The sequence below is a fragment of the Nuphar pumila genome, chromosome 7, assembly GCF_984573655.1.
Source record: "Nuphar pumila chromosome 7, dmNupPumi1.hap1.1, whole genome shotgun sequence".
Classification (NCBI taxonomy): domain Eukaryota; kingdom Viridiplantae; phylum Streptophyta; class Magnoliopsida; order Nymphaeales; family Nymphaeaceae; genus Nuphar; species Nuphar pumila.
The window spans coordinates 111,310,002-111,327,620 of record NC_143255.1 but is presented as its reverse complement, the minus strand read 5'-3'; the positions used below and the strand labels follow the sequence as shown (position 1 = coordinate 111,327,620).

At 36.8% G+C, this 17,619-nt stretch overlaps 1 protein-coding gene across 1 annotated transcript in view; it reads right to left on the bottom strand.

Moving 5' to 3' along the window:
* Window positions 1-226: 226 nt before the first annotated feature.
* Window positions 227-17,619, bottom strand: part of ARP4 (actin-related protein 4) — a 41,355-nt gene continuing 23,962 nt past the window's right edge. Inside the window, exons 14-21 of the mRNA XM_090014785.1 lie at window positions 6,716-6,767; window positions 6,514-6,580; window positions 3,991-4,053; window positions 3,845-3,907; window positions 3,633-3,695; window positions 3,140-3,204; window positions 1,916-1,984; window positions 227-507 (exon numbers count right to left, since the gene is read on the bottom strand). Coding sequence (XP_089870911.1) covers window positions 462-507; window positions 1,916-1,984; window positions 3,140-3,204; window positions 3,633-3,695; window positions 3,845-3,907; window positions 3,991-4,053; window positions 6,514-6,580; window positions 6,716-6,767 — 488 coding nt within the window. The 3' untranslated portion in view covers window positions 227-461. The remainder of the gene's footprint in view (window positions 508-1,915; window positions 1,985-3,139; window positions 3,205-3,632; window positions 3,696-3,844; window positions 3,908-3,990; window positions 4,054-6,513; window positions 6,581-6,715; window positions 6,768-17,619) is intronic.

The window sequence follows — 17,619 nt, the reverse complement described above, 5'->3', positions numbered from 1 at the left end:
CACAGCAACACGTGTGTGCTTGCATGGGCATGCGTGTGAGAGTGTGTGCACACACAACGCTCCATCCGCCCATCCAAACCTGTGAACCCATGCAGATGTGGGAGCGTGCACGTGCGCACACACACAGAGGCATGCAGCAACTTGACATTTGCATATTGAAATGGCATGTGCAATCTCCTCTAAAAGTACAGCAGAATGACTTCAATACAAAATTTGTGCAGTCTCCTTTACCAAATTTGTTATCCATAATTTAAATAAAAAGAGAGCACAACATAAAAGTTGGAACAATCCAAAGTATACAACTAGAGTTATGTTCAGCAAAATGTCTCCACCAATAAGCTCCAAATAATTTCCTAGCTTCCTAAAATTCAGGTCGTACAGTACAAAACATCTTCTTTCCTTCCATTCTCCCCGGAAACGAAGCTGAACATTCCCTCTGCAAAAATCCATATAAATGTTTCTTATGGGCATTTTCTCTGGATATATGCAGTTCCATGTTCTTCATACCTGTAGAAAATGAGTATTATCAACCATATGCTAAAACCAGCCATAATATCACATACGGATGTGGAAATATGTTGGATAGATGCAGATTAAACATGTAAAAAGTGCCTTTCGGCTTTTCCAGTAAAGTTTATTGTTTTCTTCCCAACACTTGAATGAGAGGTACTAGTCACATTCAGTGTAGGTGCATCTTATGCAAGTCTTTAACTTCTGGAGAAAATTGGCGTGGGCATTTCAAATAAAAATAAAAATAAAATAAAATAAGAAAACTCCCCTTGAAATATATTTCTAATTTATTTACACTGTTTTCTCACAAGAAACGGTAAAAATGTTGTTCCATTCAAAAGCTTTAAGATGGTCCACACCTAGGATGTTATTAAGGTATCCAGAATTTTTAATGCACGCCCAAGGAAAACTGCAAGCCTCAAACATGATGCTTTCCGTGCTTAAATGTGAGCCATGAGCTCATCATGAGCCAGACCACATGGCTAGAGTGGGGCATATTCATCCGAGCTCTCTTGGATGTCTGGTGTTCAACTCTCCATGTTGGCACCCATGACAAATCCTGGTGCTGCTGGTAAACAAGATGAGATTGGTCTGTTCAGGCTCGGCTCGTTAAAGGTACACCCTTGCTCAGGCTCGGTTGTGAGCTCATTACGAGCCAATCACAAGCTGGCTCGTTTTCTAAAAGAATAGCTTTTTAATTGTTTTTTAAAGCCTGATATTATATAAAATATATATAACATATGTATGATAAAGTATATGTATAACACATGAATAATATGCATATTATGTATATAATATATAAATATATAATATGTAAAATGAGGCTACAAGAGCCAAGCCGAGCCAAGCTTGCCATGTTCGTGCTCGGGTCATTTACCTAAACGAGCTGGCTCATAGCTCAATTTCCGAGCTCAGCCGAGCTTCTCACAAGCCGAACCGAACAATGAGCTGCTCATCTCGTTTTCCAGCCCTACCTGGTGGGGGTCCTTTGCAGGCCACGAAGGGGTTTACTGTCCAATCAGGGACCCCACACATAAGGGTTCAACACCCTGCACTGGTTCCTTGTCATCAGAAAAAAGATGTGAGCCATGAATCAGGCAGTAGAGCCCCTCTACATGAAGAGTAACCAACCAAAATCTTTTGAGCATTAGATAAGTTTATGCTGGTTTTAGTGCACCAAGAGACTTGATCTAGGTTTTCAGATCTGTTAGTCACTTGGATCACCCAAATACAAATTTGCAGTTTTCAATGATGAGCATAAAACAGTTTTCTTTGGCCCAACTCAGCATACGAAGCCATCCAATGTATAATTCAAAGGGTTCAACGGTATGATTTTCCTCAATCAACCCTTAGTGGTGAAAAGAGAAAAGACAAGCTATAAGATGCTATGTGAAATTCAACTCACTCGGCTTTCGAGAACCACATTTGCTGAAAGGAACCAAGAGAAGCCAAAATGCTCCCGCCGATCCACACACTGTTCTTTCATTGAACAAATCTCACATTATTGTTATCAACAAATATAAATAAAAGAAAGGCTTTCACAGATGAAGGTTTATATAATGCTAAATGCATCAGCTTCTCAGAACCAAAATTTCTATATCTATAAGATTTTAATTGCTATATAACAAATAAAATCCTATAGAGTAACGTTCACAAGTTCTGAAATAATAGTCTGATAAACCAAACAAAAATTGCATCATATAGTAAATATTTATTTCTTTGTGACTCCCAATTGATGAAATTTGGTGAAAAACACTCGAAACACTAGCCAATCAGAAAATAAAACAAGGATAGCAGTAAATTAATGGAAATATTGTCTCCTTGAAAAGCCATTTCATGGAGCATCATGAAAAAAATACACCACAGAAACAGAAAACCAGGTAGCATAAGCAAGCAGTTGTTACATAAAAATTCATGCACATCCACCAGTCTATCTGAATGACCTAAGTTCAGAATCTTCAAGAGCCACTTAGTGGAGCATGATGGCCTACATAGAAAATGAAATATGCTCACTTCAAAGTCCTCGAAATATGTCCACTCCCCAACTGATGCCTGCTCTGTTAAATAAGCATACTACCTTAGCGGTTAAAGGATAGCAGGCCCAACCTACCATTGAAGTCTGCTCAAAATGACGGTTTCAACAGCTAAAATATTGCTCTTCTAGTGGTAGTTATGCATCATTGAGCATTTTTTTTATTTTATATCTATTGGAAAGCCAACTTAGACAGCCAGCTATGTCACATCATGGTTTATATAGCTTTTGAGAAAAAATAAACTAAAAATATGTATGTATGCACTTATCAGTTGTGAAAACATAATTACAACCTTTGCAAGCTTTCAAACATGCATTTCATTCTGATATTAAACCAATAAAAACATGCTCCAATTTTCTGAAACATTAAGGTGCTGATACAACTACTGTCTTAATGAGTTCTCTTAACAAGAGCACAGTTGCTGATGTAAAATTTATGGTTTGACATGAATATCAGAATACTATGTAGCATGAATATATCACAGGTGGCATAACCAGGACAGAGACAAAAGCAAGGCTGCTGAAAAGTAAATGCATTTAAAGAACTACTCCCACCAAGTACTAGTCAACATTCATTGTAACATGAATAATTCACACCTGAATCGTCTTTCTGTCGTATTGCCACTTGCCAAGACCTTAACTCGAGCAGCTTGAGGAGCCTCCTAATCACAGTGAACATTTGCATAAATAAAACGAAGGAAAAAAATCATCATCCAAACAATTAGTCACAACATGTACAACGAAAAAAAAGAACAGGGACAGAGCTTGAAAATATATATAGAAAATGCCCATTTTCACTTTTTTAACAGGTAAATAATACACTTTTAATATGTTATTTAAAGAGTCAGCATTCCCTAAATATTTAAATGTCAGGTTGTTAGGAAAAAAGAAGTGCCTTTTCTAGTCACTATGCTCTATCTTCATGCCATTTGTGGAATGCTTTTTTTTTCTTTCACCAGAATCTTGAAAATTCATCAGAAATCAGCTTTACACTACAGAGCAGAGAGAGTGACCACTTCCATTATGGATTAAATGTAGTATCTGCTTGTTTAAGAGATTAGTATTACAAGCAAAGGTGCCAAATGCCCACCTCCTGCAAGTCCTTTTCAAGTCGCTCCTTCAATTGTTGAATTGACGATGTGCCACCAGCAAGCTGCACAGAAAAACAGAAAATGTGATGAATGCACCCTGATGCTGCCAAAACACACACACACATGCATTTTTCATAAACACCCATCACCAGAAAGGATAACAAGTAATCTAAAAAGGTCAGAAATAAGTTCTTAAGTCTGCAACAATTACCAATATGGTACTAAACAAATCCCTTCGAATATCCACATCACACTTATTAATGCTCTCAATAATCTGCATATAGAAGCAACAACAATAAGAAAGTGGCATACCAAATGTTTATACAAAAGATACAGAAAAAAGAAAAATATCTTTACCATTTGAGGAAGGCCACGTATAGAAGGTATAGAATCTTTAAAACTCTCCATCCCAGGTATCATCTAAATGCAAAGAATTCATATCATTACTTGTATAGCATTGAGGGAAAAAACAAGAAAGCATTTATGGAAGATCTATGAAGAACAACTTCTGTTTGAAGTTTGAACAAATGCAAACTAGACTTGAATTTATGAGTTGCACCTGAATTTACAAAAAAAAAATCCAGAAGAACCAACTTATCCAACATTGAAAAGTACATGAAGCCAAAAGCATGACAATGATCAATGGTGAAAAACGAATACTCTATGTCACAGGGACTCTCCAACTAGGTGTCGCATCCTCACCCGCACCCGCACCGGAGGCAGTCAACCTGACCCTGGGTGCAGTCAACGCACCCAAGGTCATTTATGTCCAACTTTTGGACTTTATATATATATAATTTTTTATATTTTTGCCGCACCCCCGCACACAAGTTTTTTGAAAGTTCCGCACCCCCGCACCCATGTGACATAGTGAATACTGTAAGAAAGGATTCCAATATGGTTATTTAAATTTGTTTGGGAGAAGCGAAGTTTTACAAGGAAAGAATCTAGACAGCAGCAAAAGAAATGTAAGAAAGAAAAAATAAGGTAAAAATAAAGAGTGACATGGAAGAGTGATAATGATTGAGTAGAAAACAAAAGCATATTCAAATAAAATACTTTCTACAGTAGCAGCATAAATAGTGCATAGCAGAGGAGCAGCAGCCCATCATATGAAATGGGTTCAACCAGTCACAAATCTCATTCTCAGATTTTTCTTGGCAAGTGAAACTCTCGGGAGAAATTTAAGTTTCATGTTTTTTCGGAAAAATCTCGACACATGCATGATCTAAAAACATATGAAACATATTTAAAAACTTATTAAATACATTGAAATTTATAAAACATAGTTGCTTACAAATTCATTAAAATCATGATTTGATTATTTAGGAACAAATATAAGGTTTTCTATTCTATTATAATCTAACTATGATTTAAGGTAAGGCTTTTGCTTCATTAGGATGTCAGGATGTGTTGTAGTTTAAGGGACAGGTTTTAGTCCCATGTCGATGAGGAAGAAAAGGGAGCACTCCATAAAATGATCTATAAAAGGCCTCCCATTCCCTCCTTTTCATTCACAAATAGCATGGTTCCCTTTACTAGGAGCAGTGAAAAAAAATGAAAAAGAAAAGAAAGCTGCTTCTGAAATAATTCAAAAGCTTTCATTTTCAAGGTTCTTTATTGAGAACCGTGAAAATTTAAGGGCCATCTTGTCTATTGACAAAAACACCCTTCATGAAAAAATTAATATTGTATTTTATCATGTATTTATCAAAAAGTCATGATAAAATTGTAAGAAATTAAAATATAGTGATTTTTTAAAAATCTGGCGTTCTAAACATTTATTTCTTGTTTTAGTAATATTTCACATTTTTTCGCATGATTTTCAAAATATCGGGGGGATTTGCGACTATGGGTTTAACACCCAATTATCAAACCCTTGGAAGAAAAGGATGAACAGAATACAGTTCTCAGGGTCTCAACAGATAGCTCCAATGGAAGCTTAAAAATGACAGAGAGAAAGAGAAAAATAAGATTTGATGTCTCATGGCAAGGAGAAAGAGACTGTGATAGACATCATTCCAGGCAATGGACAGACCATTATGTTATAAATATGACAATTTAGGTCTGCGCATAGAAAAATGTCCATACATGAACACATTGAATACGTTCTTCAGGATGTAGATGGCTACCAAACACTACAGATACTGGAAGGATATTAACAGTTTACTGTCTCAACATTATAGGGCACTCTTATTTCGCTAACATTATATTACACCAACTAAAAAAAAACAACTTGACTCAGCACCAACACAGGGATACAAAAGAATTGAAAGAGACCACAAGCACTCAAAAGTATACTAATGAAAAACAGAAAAGAAAGAGACATGACAAGCCAACAAGCACCTAAGAACTTGATTCTATATGGTTCTAGAGGTATTTCAACAAAAGCAATATGCCAAAAGGATTAGCACCTTTCTATGTCCAGAACAACTGAAATGTTTCCTAATCATTGACTTAATAACTCATGTTAACATTAAGTTGCATTCATTTTACACAACATTCATGGATCAAGGAAAAAAATAAGAAGTTAAAAAAGCCAACAAGGAAAAAGATAAAACTTAGCATCCCCAGTGGTTTTCAAAAACCAACTATTTTTCACTGATTCTCTGCAACTTGATCAACGAGAACAACTAAAGTCAGAATAAAATGTATAGTTACAGCAAGTTAGCTGAAACCATGATTGAGGGACTACATGCAACACATCTTTCAATGCAATGGAAGCCAAATGTCTACAAACCAATAAACACATTAAAAGAATGAAATACTTCAAGAAATTATCCATTTCATTTAACATGCATACATATGCTTTGCAATATCTTGTGTGGATATTTGAAGGTAAAGATTACATTCACAAGCATGACAGATGTCCACACCTACCTGGATTAGGGATGGATTAAACAGAATATCTGGAATCTTGAATCTATCAGCACCAACTTCAATAATCCTGTATTATAAAGCTTGAATTAGTGGGGCAATCAAACTTTTTTCTCAATAAAGTTTCACCTTGATAGATAGCCAACACAGAAAAGCCTAATAATGGCCAAGCTTAATGCATCCAAATAAGCATAAGGAAACATACTGTCCATCTGGCAGTTCATAGGGTGTCATTGGAATGTTAGTATATGCACTTTCTGCAAAACCCAGAGCACAAAAGGTCAGCAATCACCTCCAAGAACAAGCTGCATCCTTTTCTAGAACTTTGCAAAAGGAAACAAGATTAAACTCTTTGGGGAGCAATACATTCTGAGCTCGCTAAGTTACTCCTATATAGGTGCCACAATTAAAGATAAAGAGCATATGCAAGATGAAAAAATAAGAACGCATAAATAACAACAAAGAACAAGTGGCCAAACTAATAGCTACATATTAAGATGAATAAAAGACTTATAATATTGATCAATATCTTCAAAATGACCCCAAAACTTGGGGAACCATGAGAGAAACTCCAAAGAGCTTGCACACAAAATAGCAAAAGAGAGAAGTCGCGTGCAGTTTTATAAGAGACCAGGAACTTGCTCCAACAAAGCCACAAAGAAAATCACGCAGAAAAGAAATGTTCTATACCCAGTCGCTACCCCGCCCCCAGTACCCCTAACTGATATAAGATAATCCACTTCAATATGATTCATTTTTATACAAAAAACTATGAATTATTCAAATAAAAAAGGCAACGTTACCATCATCATAAAGAGAAAAAAGTTAATAGATGGCATAGTCTACATGCCACAAAATAAAAATAAAAAATTTCTCAGTGAAGGCAACCCCTTGCCATTTACAAAGTTCCCCACTTCTCTACTTTGGTTTGCAACCACGTTTCTCTGTGACTTTGCCTTCATTTTATATACTTACCTGCACCTAAAATGGTGCCTATCTTCAGAATCAAGCCAAATCCTAAGAACAGGCTCAGGTATTAACAAATTAAGACAGGACAATCTTTACAGCGAGAAGAAGCATAATCTACCAAAGAAAAGGCAGTTTCAATGTGAAAAACACTAGCCATGTATTGAAGCAACCAATAATAGAATTACACAACTACAATATATGATGAACAAGATCTATAAACTTGGACCTGAATAGAGCCTCAGTGAATTATATCACTAAGAAAAAGAACAAGGGAGGAAATCATATTTCTTGGTTTATCCACCAAAGTCTATGAACAGATGCCAATCGTGGTTAGATAGTAACAGTATTTATTAGGAGGAAAAATACTTTTGCCAGATAATAACACCCAATATCGTGACCAAGTAACCCTTGAACTAGGTCCAACCTCTATCACATGCATGATAATAAACCCTGATCTTGCCAGCAAAATCTTTTTACTAAATAAAGAAATCTCAATCTTATGATCAAGTATAATATGAGATCATATTTTCTTGTGAGTCTATGATGCCTTAGGACTAGGACTGCTAGGTACTTGGGTCGGTCGCAAGAGAAATCAGCATCTACGGTTCCATGGACTGCTTGTACCTCACAACTCATGATAGCTTTTCCTGTTTTGTACTTGAAAAGTTGAAAATGTCACTAAAAAGTCATCCTTCAATGCAATCTTGTATTTTGGTTTTATCAGCACAAAGAATAAAATAACTATAATTTTATGTATGCAGACACAATGTTTAGATGCAAGTGATATTTCTAGGGCCAACATTTTACTTGATATTTGTTTTGTTAAGTTCTATCATAATTTCCCACGCTTTAATGACTTTGTGTCCCTACATTCATCATGATCCACTGGAGACGCTACTTTCCCTGCATGCCAGACACAACTGTGATTCGCGGTTGCTTGCACGTTAACATCACTTGCCCATTTTGATCAATACAGGAGAAATGTCTAATTTTTACTTCCATCTCTTTCTACAGTAGTACGGTCACCAGACGGTTATTAAGGATAATAACCCTTTTAAAAAATGATCATGTTTTTCAGATTCCTCCTGCAAAGAGCTTCAAGTTTGAAGCTAGGGTTTAGGTTTGTACAGTTTGTTGATAGGGGAGGAGGTTAAAACAAATCTATGTGACATCTTGATGAACCACAGCTTCAAGATTCCTCTCCTCTACTCTCCAAAGGAAACAGACCACTCATTTTCTTCATAAAGTGTAAAGAGGTGAGAACCAACTCACGTAGGAGATGGAAAAGAAAAACAGGAACAGTTTTCTACAAAAGAAAATGATCTGCTTGTATGACCATAAAACAGCAAATAAGGGTAGTATAGAGTGTTGTGAAATGCAATACTCGCATCATAGTTATTTTGTGCTACCCTCTTATCCATTGTACATATATTCATTCTTGAGGGGGCACTTTTGCACTTTAGCTATGGGGCTCGAGTCAATCATTTTTGTCCTCTAGTGTAACCAAGAGGGTTTGCCCCTTTATGTTGTATTGTTCTCTCCTTTTTGGCTTAATGAAGTTGCTTCTTCTCCTCTTCTTGTGTTCTCTTCTTCTCTCCTTCCTCTTATGCATGCTAACCCTAATATGGTATCGAGTCATAGAAGGGGATTGAAGAGAAGATTGTGTTGCGGAGAAGGAGCTCCATTCTGGCTGCTGCTGGACTGCACATAGATCGAGGTGTTGACATCAGCATCACTGGTATGACAGTCCAACTTTCATTTAGGTCTAATTTCATGGTAGCAGTGATAGAAGGAAAAGGATTGGGAGGGTATATTGATGGGACTAGTGTGAAGCCCAATACCGGTGATGCAATTCAGAATGTTTCACTAAAAGAATGGAAGATGAACAATGCCAAGGTGAAGTCATAGATTCTTGGTTCGGTAGAACCAAGGATTGAATTAATATCTCTAAGTTTCAAGAAGCCAAAGATGAATGGAGCTATTTGAAGCTGGTGTATATGAAAGAAAACTTGGCCCGACTGTATCAGCTAATGCAAGAAGGTCATTGAGACAAGGAAACAAGACTGTTCAGGATTTCCATTTTGAGATGCAGTTATTATGGGATTTGTTGGCCTTAATTGAAAGGAAAAAGAAATGTGATAAATGTAAGGATTGTAAGGCATGCGTGGATGCTGAAACTCAGGCCAAGGAGACTGAGGGTGATAGAGTTCCTTATGGGACTCTGTCCTGAATTCGACAATGTGAGAAGTGTCATAATTTACAGGACATTTCTCCTTCCTGTTACTCAAGCTCTTTCGAAGCTTATCACAGAAGAGACCAAGATGAAGTCTCTTCAGTCATATTCTACTGGTGATTCAGTGATGGTTGCATCTAGGCAGTCGAGTAGCTATGGTGGATCCAAGCTTGGGACACCCAAGTTTGATATGAGTAGAATGTGATGTAACTACCCTAAGAAAATAGGGCACATGAATAAGTTGAATGCAGCATTGAGAAGGAAGAATGTGAAGATGGGTGGAAGCGATGTCTGATACGACTGGTGGAGAGAATAGTATAGGAAGGATGATCAAAACATATTTGTATCAGTCTCAGCCTCCTCCTCTAATGTGCAGGCTTTTGTAACTTCTAGGCTCGATCAGCTAACACAGCAAGTCCAACATCTCCTTTCACTTTCAGCTTCATCTAACTCAACCACACCTTCTGGTACCTTTAGTTGTGCTTATGCAGGTATCCCTAGTATTGGTTCTGGTTGATTGATAGATTCAGGAGCATCATGTCATATGACTTCTAATAAACCTATACTAACCAATTGTAGGTCACGCTGTGGTGTCTTTCACACTGCAGATGGTTCCCTCATGGATATTTCTAAAGTTGGCTTAATTACTTTTAACTCAAATATTTGTGAAAAACTTAATGTACCAGAAGTTTTTTGGTTTTTTTCTCTTGCCAGAGACTTACTTTCTGTTGGTCAAATTACTCAATACAGTTGTGATGTAATCTTTACTCATGATTGTTGCTTTGTGTAGGATCGGTCGTTAGGGAAGAAAATTCAGATTGAATATAAGCGAAGTCATCTATACTTGGTCAATTGAATCAGAGTTCTAGTGGAGTAGATATATGGAGTGTCAGTGTTGCAGTTTTGGAGTGTCACCAATGTCTTGGTCATGTGTCTAGCTCTAGCCTTCAGTATATGTTGTCTTTGAGTGTTTTAGGTAGTAGTTGTACTTATGGTGTATCTGATGGAAGGTGTTGTAAGAGTTGCAGGGTGTCTAAAGGTCATGTTCTCCCATTCAGTCTTAGGGAAGTTAAGTCTAGTAGCCCCTTTGATTGTTCACTCAGATGTTTGGGGTTCATTCCCTGTGATGTGAAAAGGTGGGTCCGTGCATTTTGTGACACTTAATAATGACTTTTTACCATATATACATGGATATATTTTATAAAAAACAAGAACAAATTATTTGATATTTTTAAGAAATTGTGTATGTTGAGAATCAGTTTGCAACAAAGATAAAAGCCATGCATTCATATTCAGGGGAGAGTATATGAGATATAACCCGCGTGAATTCTTATTGGAGAAAGTCATGGTGCATCAGAGAACGTGTTCCTATATCCCAAAATAAAATGGAGTGGCAAAAAAAAAATAAACATATATTGAAGACCACCAGGGCTTTGTTGTTTAACAATGGGATGCCCAAAGAATTCTGGGCAGAGGTTGTGGGAGTTGCAGTCTATTTGATAAATCAAATGCCATCTAAGGTTAATAAAAATGATTCCCCATATAAAGGTTGTTCGGTATAGAACCTGATTATGACTTGTTGAGAGTTTTTTGCAGTATTTGATTTGTGCTTGTCCCTTCTCAGCATAGATAAATTGTCTCCCAAGTCGGTTAAGTGTTGTTTCATTGGATATCTTGAAGGGTAGAAGGGGTATAGATGTTTTGATCTTATAAGTAAGAAAATTTGGACCTCTAGACATGTACATGCCTTATTATAAGAATAACTATCAGGTTGAGAGTTCTGAGTCTACATTTTCCTTCTTCGTACCCTTCCCAGAAGATTCAGAGAAAGATAAGGATAAAGAATGGGTTACAGTAAAAGGCATCCCTTTTCATTCTTTTCTTGAGCAGCATGATCAGGAAGGTAAACCATTGCCAGAGCCAAGTCCCAATACTTCCCAGATCGATCCTAATGAGCAAGTGCCTATGTCTCCTCCCATTCCTTAAGTTTTCCTCCGTCTATCCCTCCTACTCGATTTGTTTCTTATGAATATTTTTCTGCTACTCGTCAAGCCTTCTTAGCTATGATTGAGTCATATCATGAGCCCAAATCCTATGTTGAAGCTGTGTTGGAGCTTGAGTGGCAGGCCATGAATGAAGAGTTGGAGACATTGGAAAGAACGAAAGCCTGGGAAATAGTCAAACTACTAGAAGGGAAGAATGTGGTCGGGTGCAAGTGGGTGTATAAGATAAAGACTTGAGAGGATGGATCGACAGAGAGGTATAAAGCAGGTCTTGTGGCATAGGGGTATTCCTTGATATCGTGGAAGAGTAAGAAACAACTGAGAGTTGCACTCTCCACGACGGAAGCAAAATATCGTGTCATGGCTCAGGTTACAACGGAGGTGATGTAGCTGTAAAGGATAGGGTGACATATCCTAATGTGGGTTTTAATTATAATAGGAGGGTATTTTGGTAATGTGGTTGTATAAGAGTTTTAGTCCAACTCAAAGACAAGTCTTGTAAAACAGTCCTGATGTAACATATCTATTGTCTAAACACTGAATATAAATATTAAATATACATTTAGGGACATCCCTTCAAGCATGAACCCCAGTGATTTTGCATCTCTTCTCTTCTCCTCTCTCTCTTTTCCCTTGTGACGTGAGGGTTGCAACTCTATTAAAATCTAACATGGTATCAAAGCAGGGCGAGAATAAGTCCCCATCAATTAGTGGTTGCTGAAAGGTTTGATCGTTTTCTTCTTTCTTTCCCTTAACAATCTTGATCTCCTTTCTAGTTTCTTTCCCTTCTCTCTCTATATCTTCTCTTGGTTCATTCTTTTTTTCTCAATATCATCATGCCCTTCAAGAAAAAATCACGCCCTCCAAAAAAAATCAGATCTGAATAGATTCAGATCCGAGTGAAGTTTTATAATATCGTTCCAAAAAACAGGGAACAAGTCATTCAAAAAAAAAAGAAAGGCAAAATGACTCTTTCAATAATTTCTTTTTCCTAAATAGTTTCCTTTTGCTTCTTGAACCTATTTCTTTCGTTCTTGTTATTGAAAAGATTCTTTCTTGCTTTTTTCATTGATTCTTTCCTTCTTTCCCAATTCTTGAAAGCTTACGTATATTTATTCTCAAAAAAAAAGGAAGGGTCTGAATATTGTTTGGAGTACTCTTTTGGTTTGCGGTTACTATTACCGATTAGCAAAAAAATTGTTAGTATTGATTCCTCCTTCTGGCCTTATATATCTCAATACAGACATCCTCCTTGTACTTAATTTTATGGACTCATCTATATCCAACAATATTTTTATCTATGGGTCTATTATTTAAGACTTCCCAAGTGCCACATTCATACAAGGCATTGATCTCTTCATTCATAGCTTCAATCCACTTATTATTTTTGCAAGCCTCTGCAAAATTACATGGTTCCTTTTCTTGATGAATAGCATCCATAAACAATTTAAAATCAACAGAAAATGCATAACTTACACTTTTTCGGCAGATGACTCGGCCTATCAGATCTCCTTAAATGAATGTTATCTACCACTATCTGTTATGTTGTACATCACCTACAGTTCTTTCTAAACCATGCTTGCTGATAAAGGGGATGATCTGCTTTTTTCAAGTAACAAAGTTGAAGGAGTTTTAACTTGTCACAGTTCTTTCTAAACCACTATATGTTATCTATCACTATCTGTTATGTTGTACATCACCTACAGTTCTTTCTAAACCATGCTTGCTGATAAAGGGGATGATCTGCTTTTTTCAAGTAACAAAGTTGAAGGAGTTTTAACAATTTAAAATCAACAGAAAATGCATAAATTACACTTTTCCGGCAGATGACTCGGCCTATCAGATCTCCTTAAATGAATGTTATCTACCACTATCTGTTATGTTGTACATCACCTACAGTTCTTTCTAAACCATGCTTGCTGATAAAGGGGATGATCTGCTTTTTTCAAGTAACAAAGTTGAAGGAGTTTTAACTTGTCACAGACAAGTTGACTAAAGAATAAAGAATTAAAGGGAGAACTAGAGCTTAAGGTAGCCATAATAAAGGACAAAAGGATTCAGGTAAATTCATGCATGGTATGCCTTATCATGGATTAGGTTGTATTATTACAGGAGATGGTAGGCACTGTCATGGTACCTACCAGTTTTGGTCTCCTTTATTTGTCCAACACTCTTCTTTCTCTTAGTATTAAGTGTAATCTTATTTTTGTTTCTCAATTGTCCGACCAAATGAATTCTCATGTTTCCTTTTCTTTGTCTTTTGCTTTTGTGAAGGATATTCATACGAAGCGGATGCTCGTTAAAGGGAAGCGAAGTGGTGATCTTTATTTGGTAAATGAAGTTCTTTCATCATTAGACCGTTGTGTCTTCTCTCCTTTGGTGATGTCGAGATGTGGCATCATAGATTAGGTCATTGTCATTCTGGTTTCTTGAGTCCTTTGTCTAATAAAATCTCATTTCATTGAGAGATAAAGTCAAGGAGTCGTTTATTTCTTCCGATAGTTGTCATGTGTATAAGAGTCATGAATTACCGTTTGGACATTCTAATAAAAGAACTTCATTTCCTTTTGAGTTTGTTCATTCCAATGTATAAGGACCAGCGCCTATTATGCCTGTTTCTAAATCCAAATACTATGTAATTTTTGTCGATGACTTCAGTCTTTATACTTGGATATTCTTTCTGAAGTCCAAGGATTAAGCTTTTCCTATTTTTAAACAGTTTAAAGCCTATGTTGAAACCCAATTCTCTAAAAAAATCCTTGTCTTTCGTAGTGATAGATGCGGTGAATATACTTGGACTTATTTTGTCGAATATCTCTGTGATAATGGCATTGTGCATGAAATGTCATGTCTAATGACTGCAACTCATAATGGAACTACTGAATGAGCATCGTCATGTGGTAGAAACGACTCTCACCATGATGAATGATTCTAAATTGAGAACAGGCCTATGAACAGAAGCCTGTCATGTCGTGTTTTTCATTAATCGGATACATTTGGATGGGTTGAATGGTGAAATGCCCTTTCTTAGGTTGTTCGAAAAGCATCCTAATTATGTGTTATGTCCATGTTGATGATTCCCTTCGAAATAAGCTCAAGTTTGCCAATTTATTGGATACGATGATGAGGTTAAAGGTTACAAGTGCTTTAATCTGGAGATTAATTGTCTCCTTATTTCTAGACATATTATATTCCACAAAAATGAGTGTGTAGTTTAAGCTAAAAAGGATAATTCAAATCAGTTCAAGTCGTCGATAAGATTTTGGCCCATAGCAGTTCAAACAGCGTTCAACGATTCCCAATCACATGAAGGAACATCTCCAAGTCATGTGGTCAAATGTCAGCCATCTAAAGACTCAGCTAGCAACTCTTGATGTCCAGCCTAGCTATGATTCTAATCAGAACCATGAGTTCAGCACTAAGGAAAGTTCAGCTGGCCCGGTTTAGTTTCAGCAATTTCTTTTGGTACATAAAAGGCATTCTAAAGTGTAGCCAAATTCACAACCCAATCAAAGGGCTAATGGTGATGATAGGATTCAAGAAAGAACTATAGATGATGTCCATGACATATCAGATAGTGGTGGACAGCATATTCAGTTAAGGAGATCGGCTAGGCCGCGTCATCCACCGGACAAGTGGGTAAGTTATGATGTGTTTTCTGTTGATTTTAAATTGTTTATGGTTGATATTCATTAAAAAAAAGAACTACTTAATTTTGTAGAGGCTTGCAAAAATAACAGGTGAATTGAAGCTATGAATGAAGATTTCAATGTCTTGCATGAGTGTGGCACTTGTGATGTCGTAAATATACCCATAGATAAAAATATTGTTGGATGTAGATACAACAACAAACAACAACAACTACGCCTTCATCCCAAAACAATTGGGGTCAGCGATATGAACCAAAAAAGAAATTCATTTTGGGTCTTCCACATGAATCCTTTTCCTCCAATCATTTCTATCCAACGCCATGTCCTCGGTGAGGTTCAAAGCATTCATATCCTTTCCTATCATCTCCATCCAAAGTGGATGTAGATGCGTGTATAAAATTAAGTACAAAGTGGATGGCAGTATTGAGAGGTATAGGGCCAGACTAGTTGCCAAAGGATATACCCAGGAACATGGCCTTGACTTTGATGAGACTTTTAGTCCAATTGTCAGAATGGGAACAATTCATGTTATTTTTTCTCTTATTATTTCGCCTAGTTGGCAGTTGTATCAACTTGATATGAAGAATGTGTTTCTTCATGGAAGGTTATACGAGGAGTTGTATATGAAACATCCTCCGAGTTATCCTGAAGGTGATATTGCAAAGACAATCTAAAAGGCTATCGGGTTGCAGTCATCCAAGGCATGGTTTGAGACATTTAGTACAACAGTTCGGTCTATTGGCTTCACATGCAGTCAATGTGATTACTCCTTGTTTACCCACATTGATAATTTTGATATGATAGTGATTCTCGTTTATGTTGATGACATCATTGTAACAAGAAGCAGTGAGTCACGTATCCAGGATCTCAAGGCCTTTCTTCATCATAAGTTTTACATGAAGGATCTTGGGGTTCTCAAGTATTTTCTTGGTGTACAAGTGGGCAGAACACCTTCTTCTTTGGCTTTTTCACAGAGCAAGTATGCCCAAGATCTCTTATAATGCAGCGGTATGGCAGAGTGTAAACTTGCTAAAACACCAATAGCATTGAATACAAAACTTCACGAAAGTATTGAAAGTAATAGTTTGTTGAAATCTCCGGATAAATTCAAAAGCATAGTATCTCAATTTATACATGCTCCTAGACAAAGTCACATGGACCCTGTAAAAAAGATACTTAGATATATCAAAGGTACGATCACTGATGGTCTAATTTACTCCAAGCCGACGGATCGTACATATTCAATAAACCTTATCGTGGTTTCATATTCAAATGCAGATTGGGCAAGTGATCCATCTACAAGAAGGTCAGTTATAGGTTATGGAGTGTTTTTGAGAAGGCATTTAGTTGCATGGTCAAGCAAGAGGCAGAGAACTGTGTCCAAATCAAGCACTGAGGCTGAATATAGAGCAATGTTGTTGTCACAGCTGAAATTTTATGGCTTCGTCATTTACTATCGACCTCTGCAGCAGTAGATAGATCAATCCCTCATATATTGTGATAATCTAAGTGTGGTGGATGTTGCAAGTAATCATGTCCAATATGAGAAAATGAAGCATGTTGAGTTGGATCAACATCTTGTTTGTAAACAAGTAGAAGATAAAGAAATACAACCACATTTTATTTCCGGAGAACATCAACTGGTTGATATCTTCACCAAATTGTTACCCTTTCTTCGCCATTGGAAGCTTAAAAACAAATTGTCCATGGTCATAAACTTTGCACAATTTGAGGGGAGTGTAAAGGATAGGGTGATGTGTCCTAATGTGGGTTTTAATTATAATAGGAGGGTATTTTGGTAATGTGGATGTATAAGAGTTCTAGTCCAACTCAAAGTCAGGTCTTGTAAAACAATACTGATGTCACATAACTATTGTCCAAACTCTGAATATAAATATACATCTAGGGGCGTCCCCTCGAGCATGAACATAGAAGGACGTCCCCAGTGATTTTTCATCTCTTCTCTCCTCTCTCTTTTCTTTCCCTTGTGACGCAACACCTTTGCATTGTGACATTCATATTCATATAGTCAAAACCTTGAATTCTACGAGAAAACAAAGCACATTGAGATAGACTGTCACTTCACTCGAAAGGCTTACTTGGATGGAACCATCTCCTTGTCATACATTGGGACAGCAAGTCAGATTGCATATTGTTTTACCAAGAGTTTACCCTTAAAGACATTTCAATCATTTCTTTTCAAACTTGGAATGATGGTGTTCTTATCATCCCAAGTTTGAGGGGGAGTGTTGTG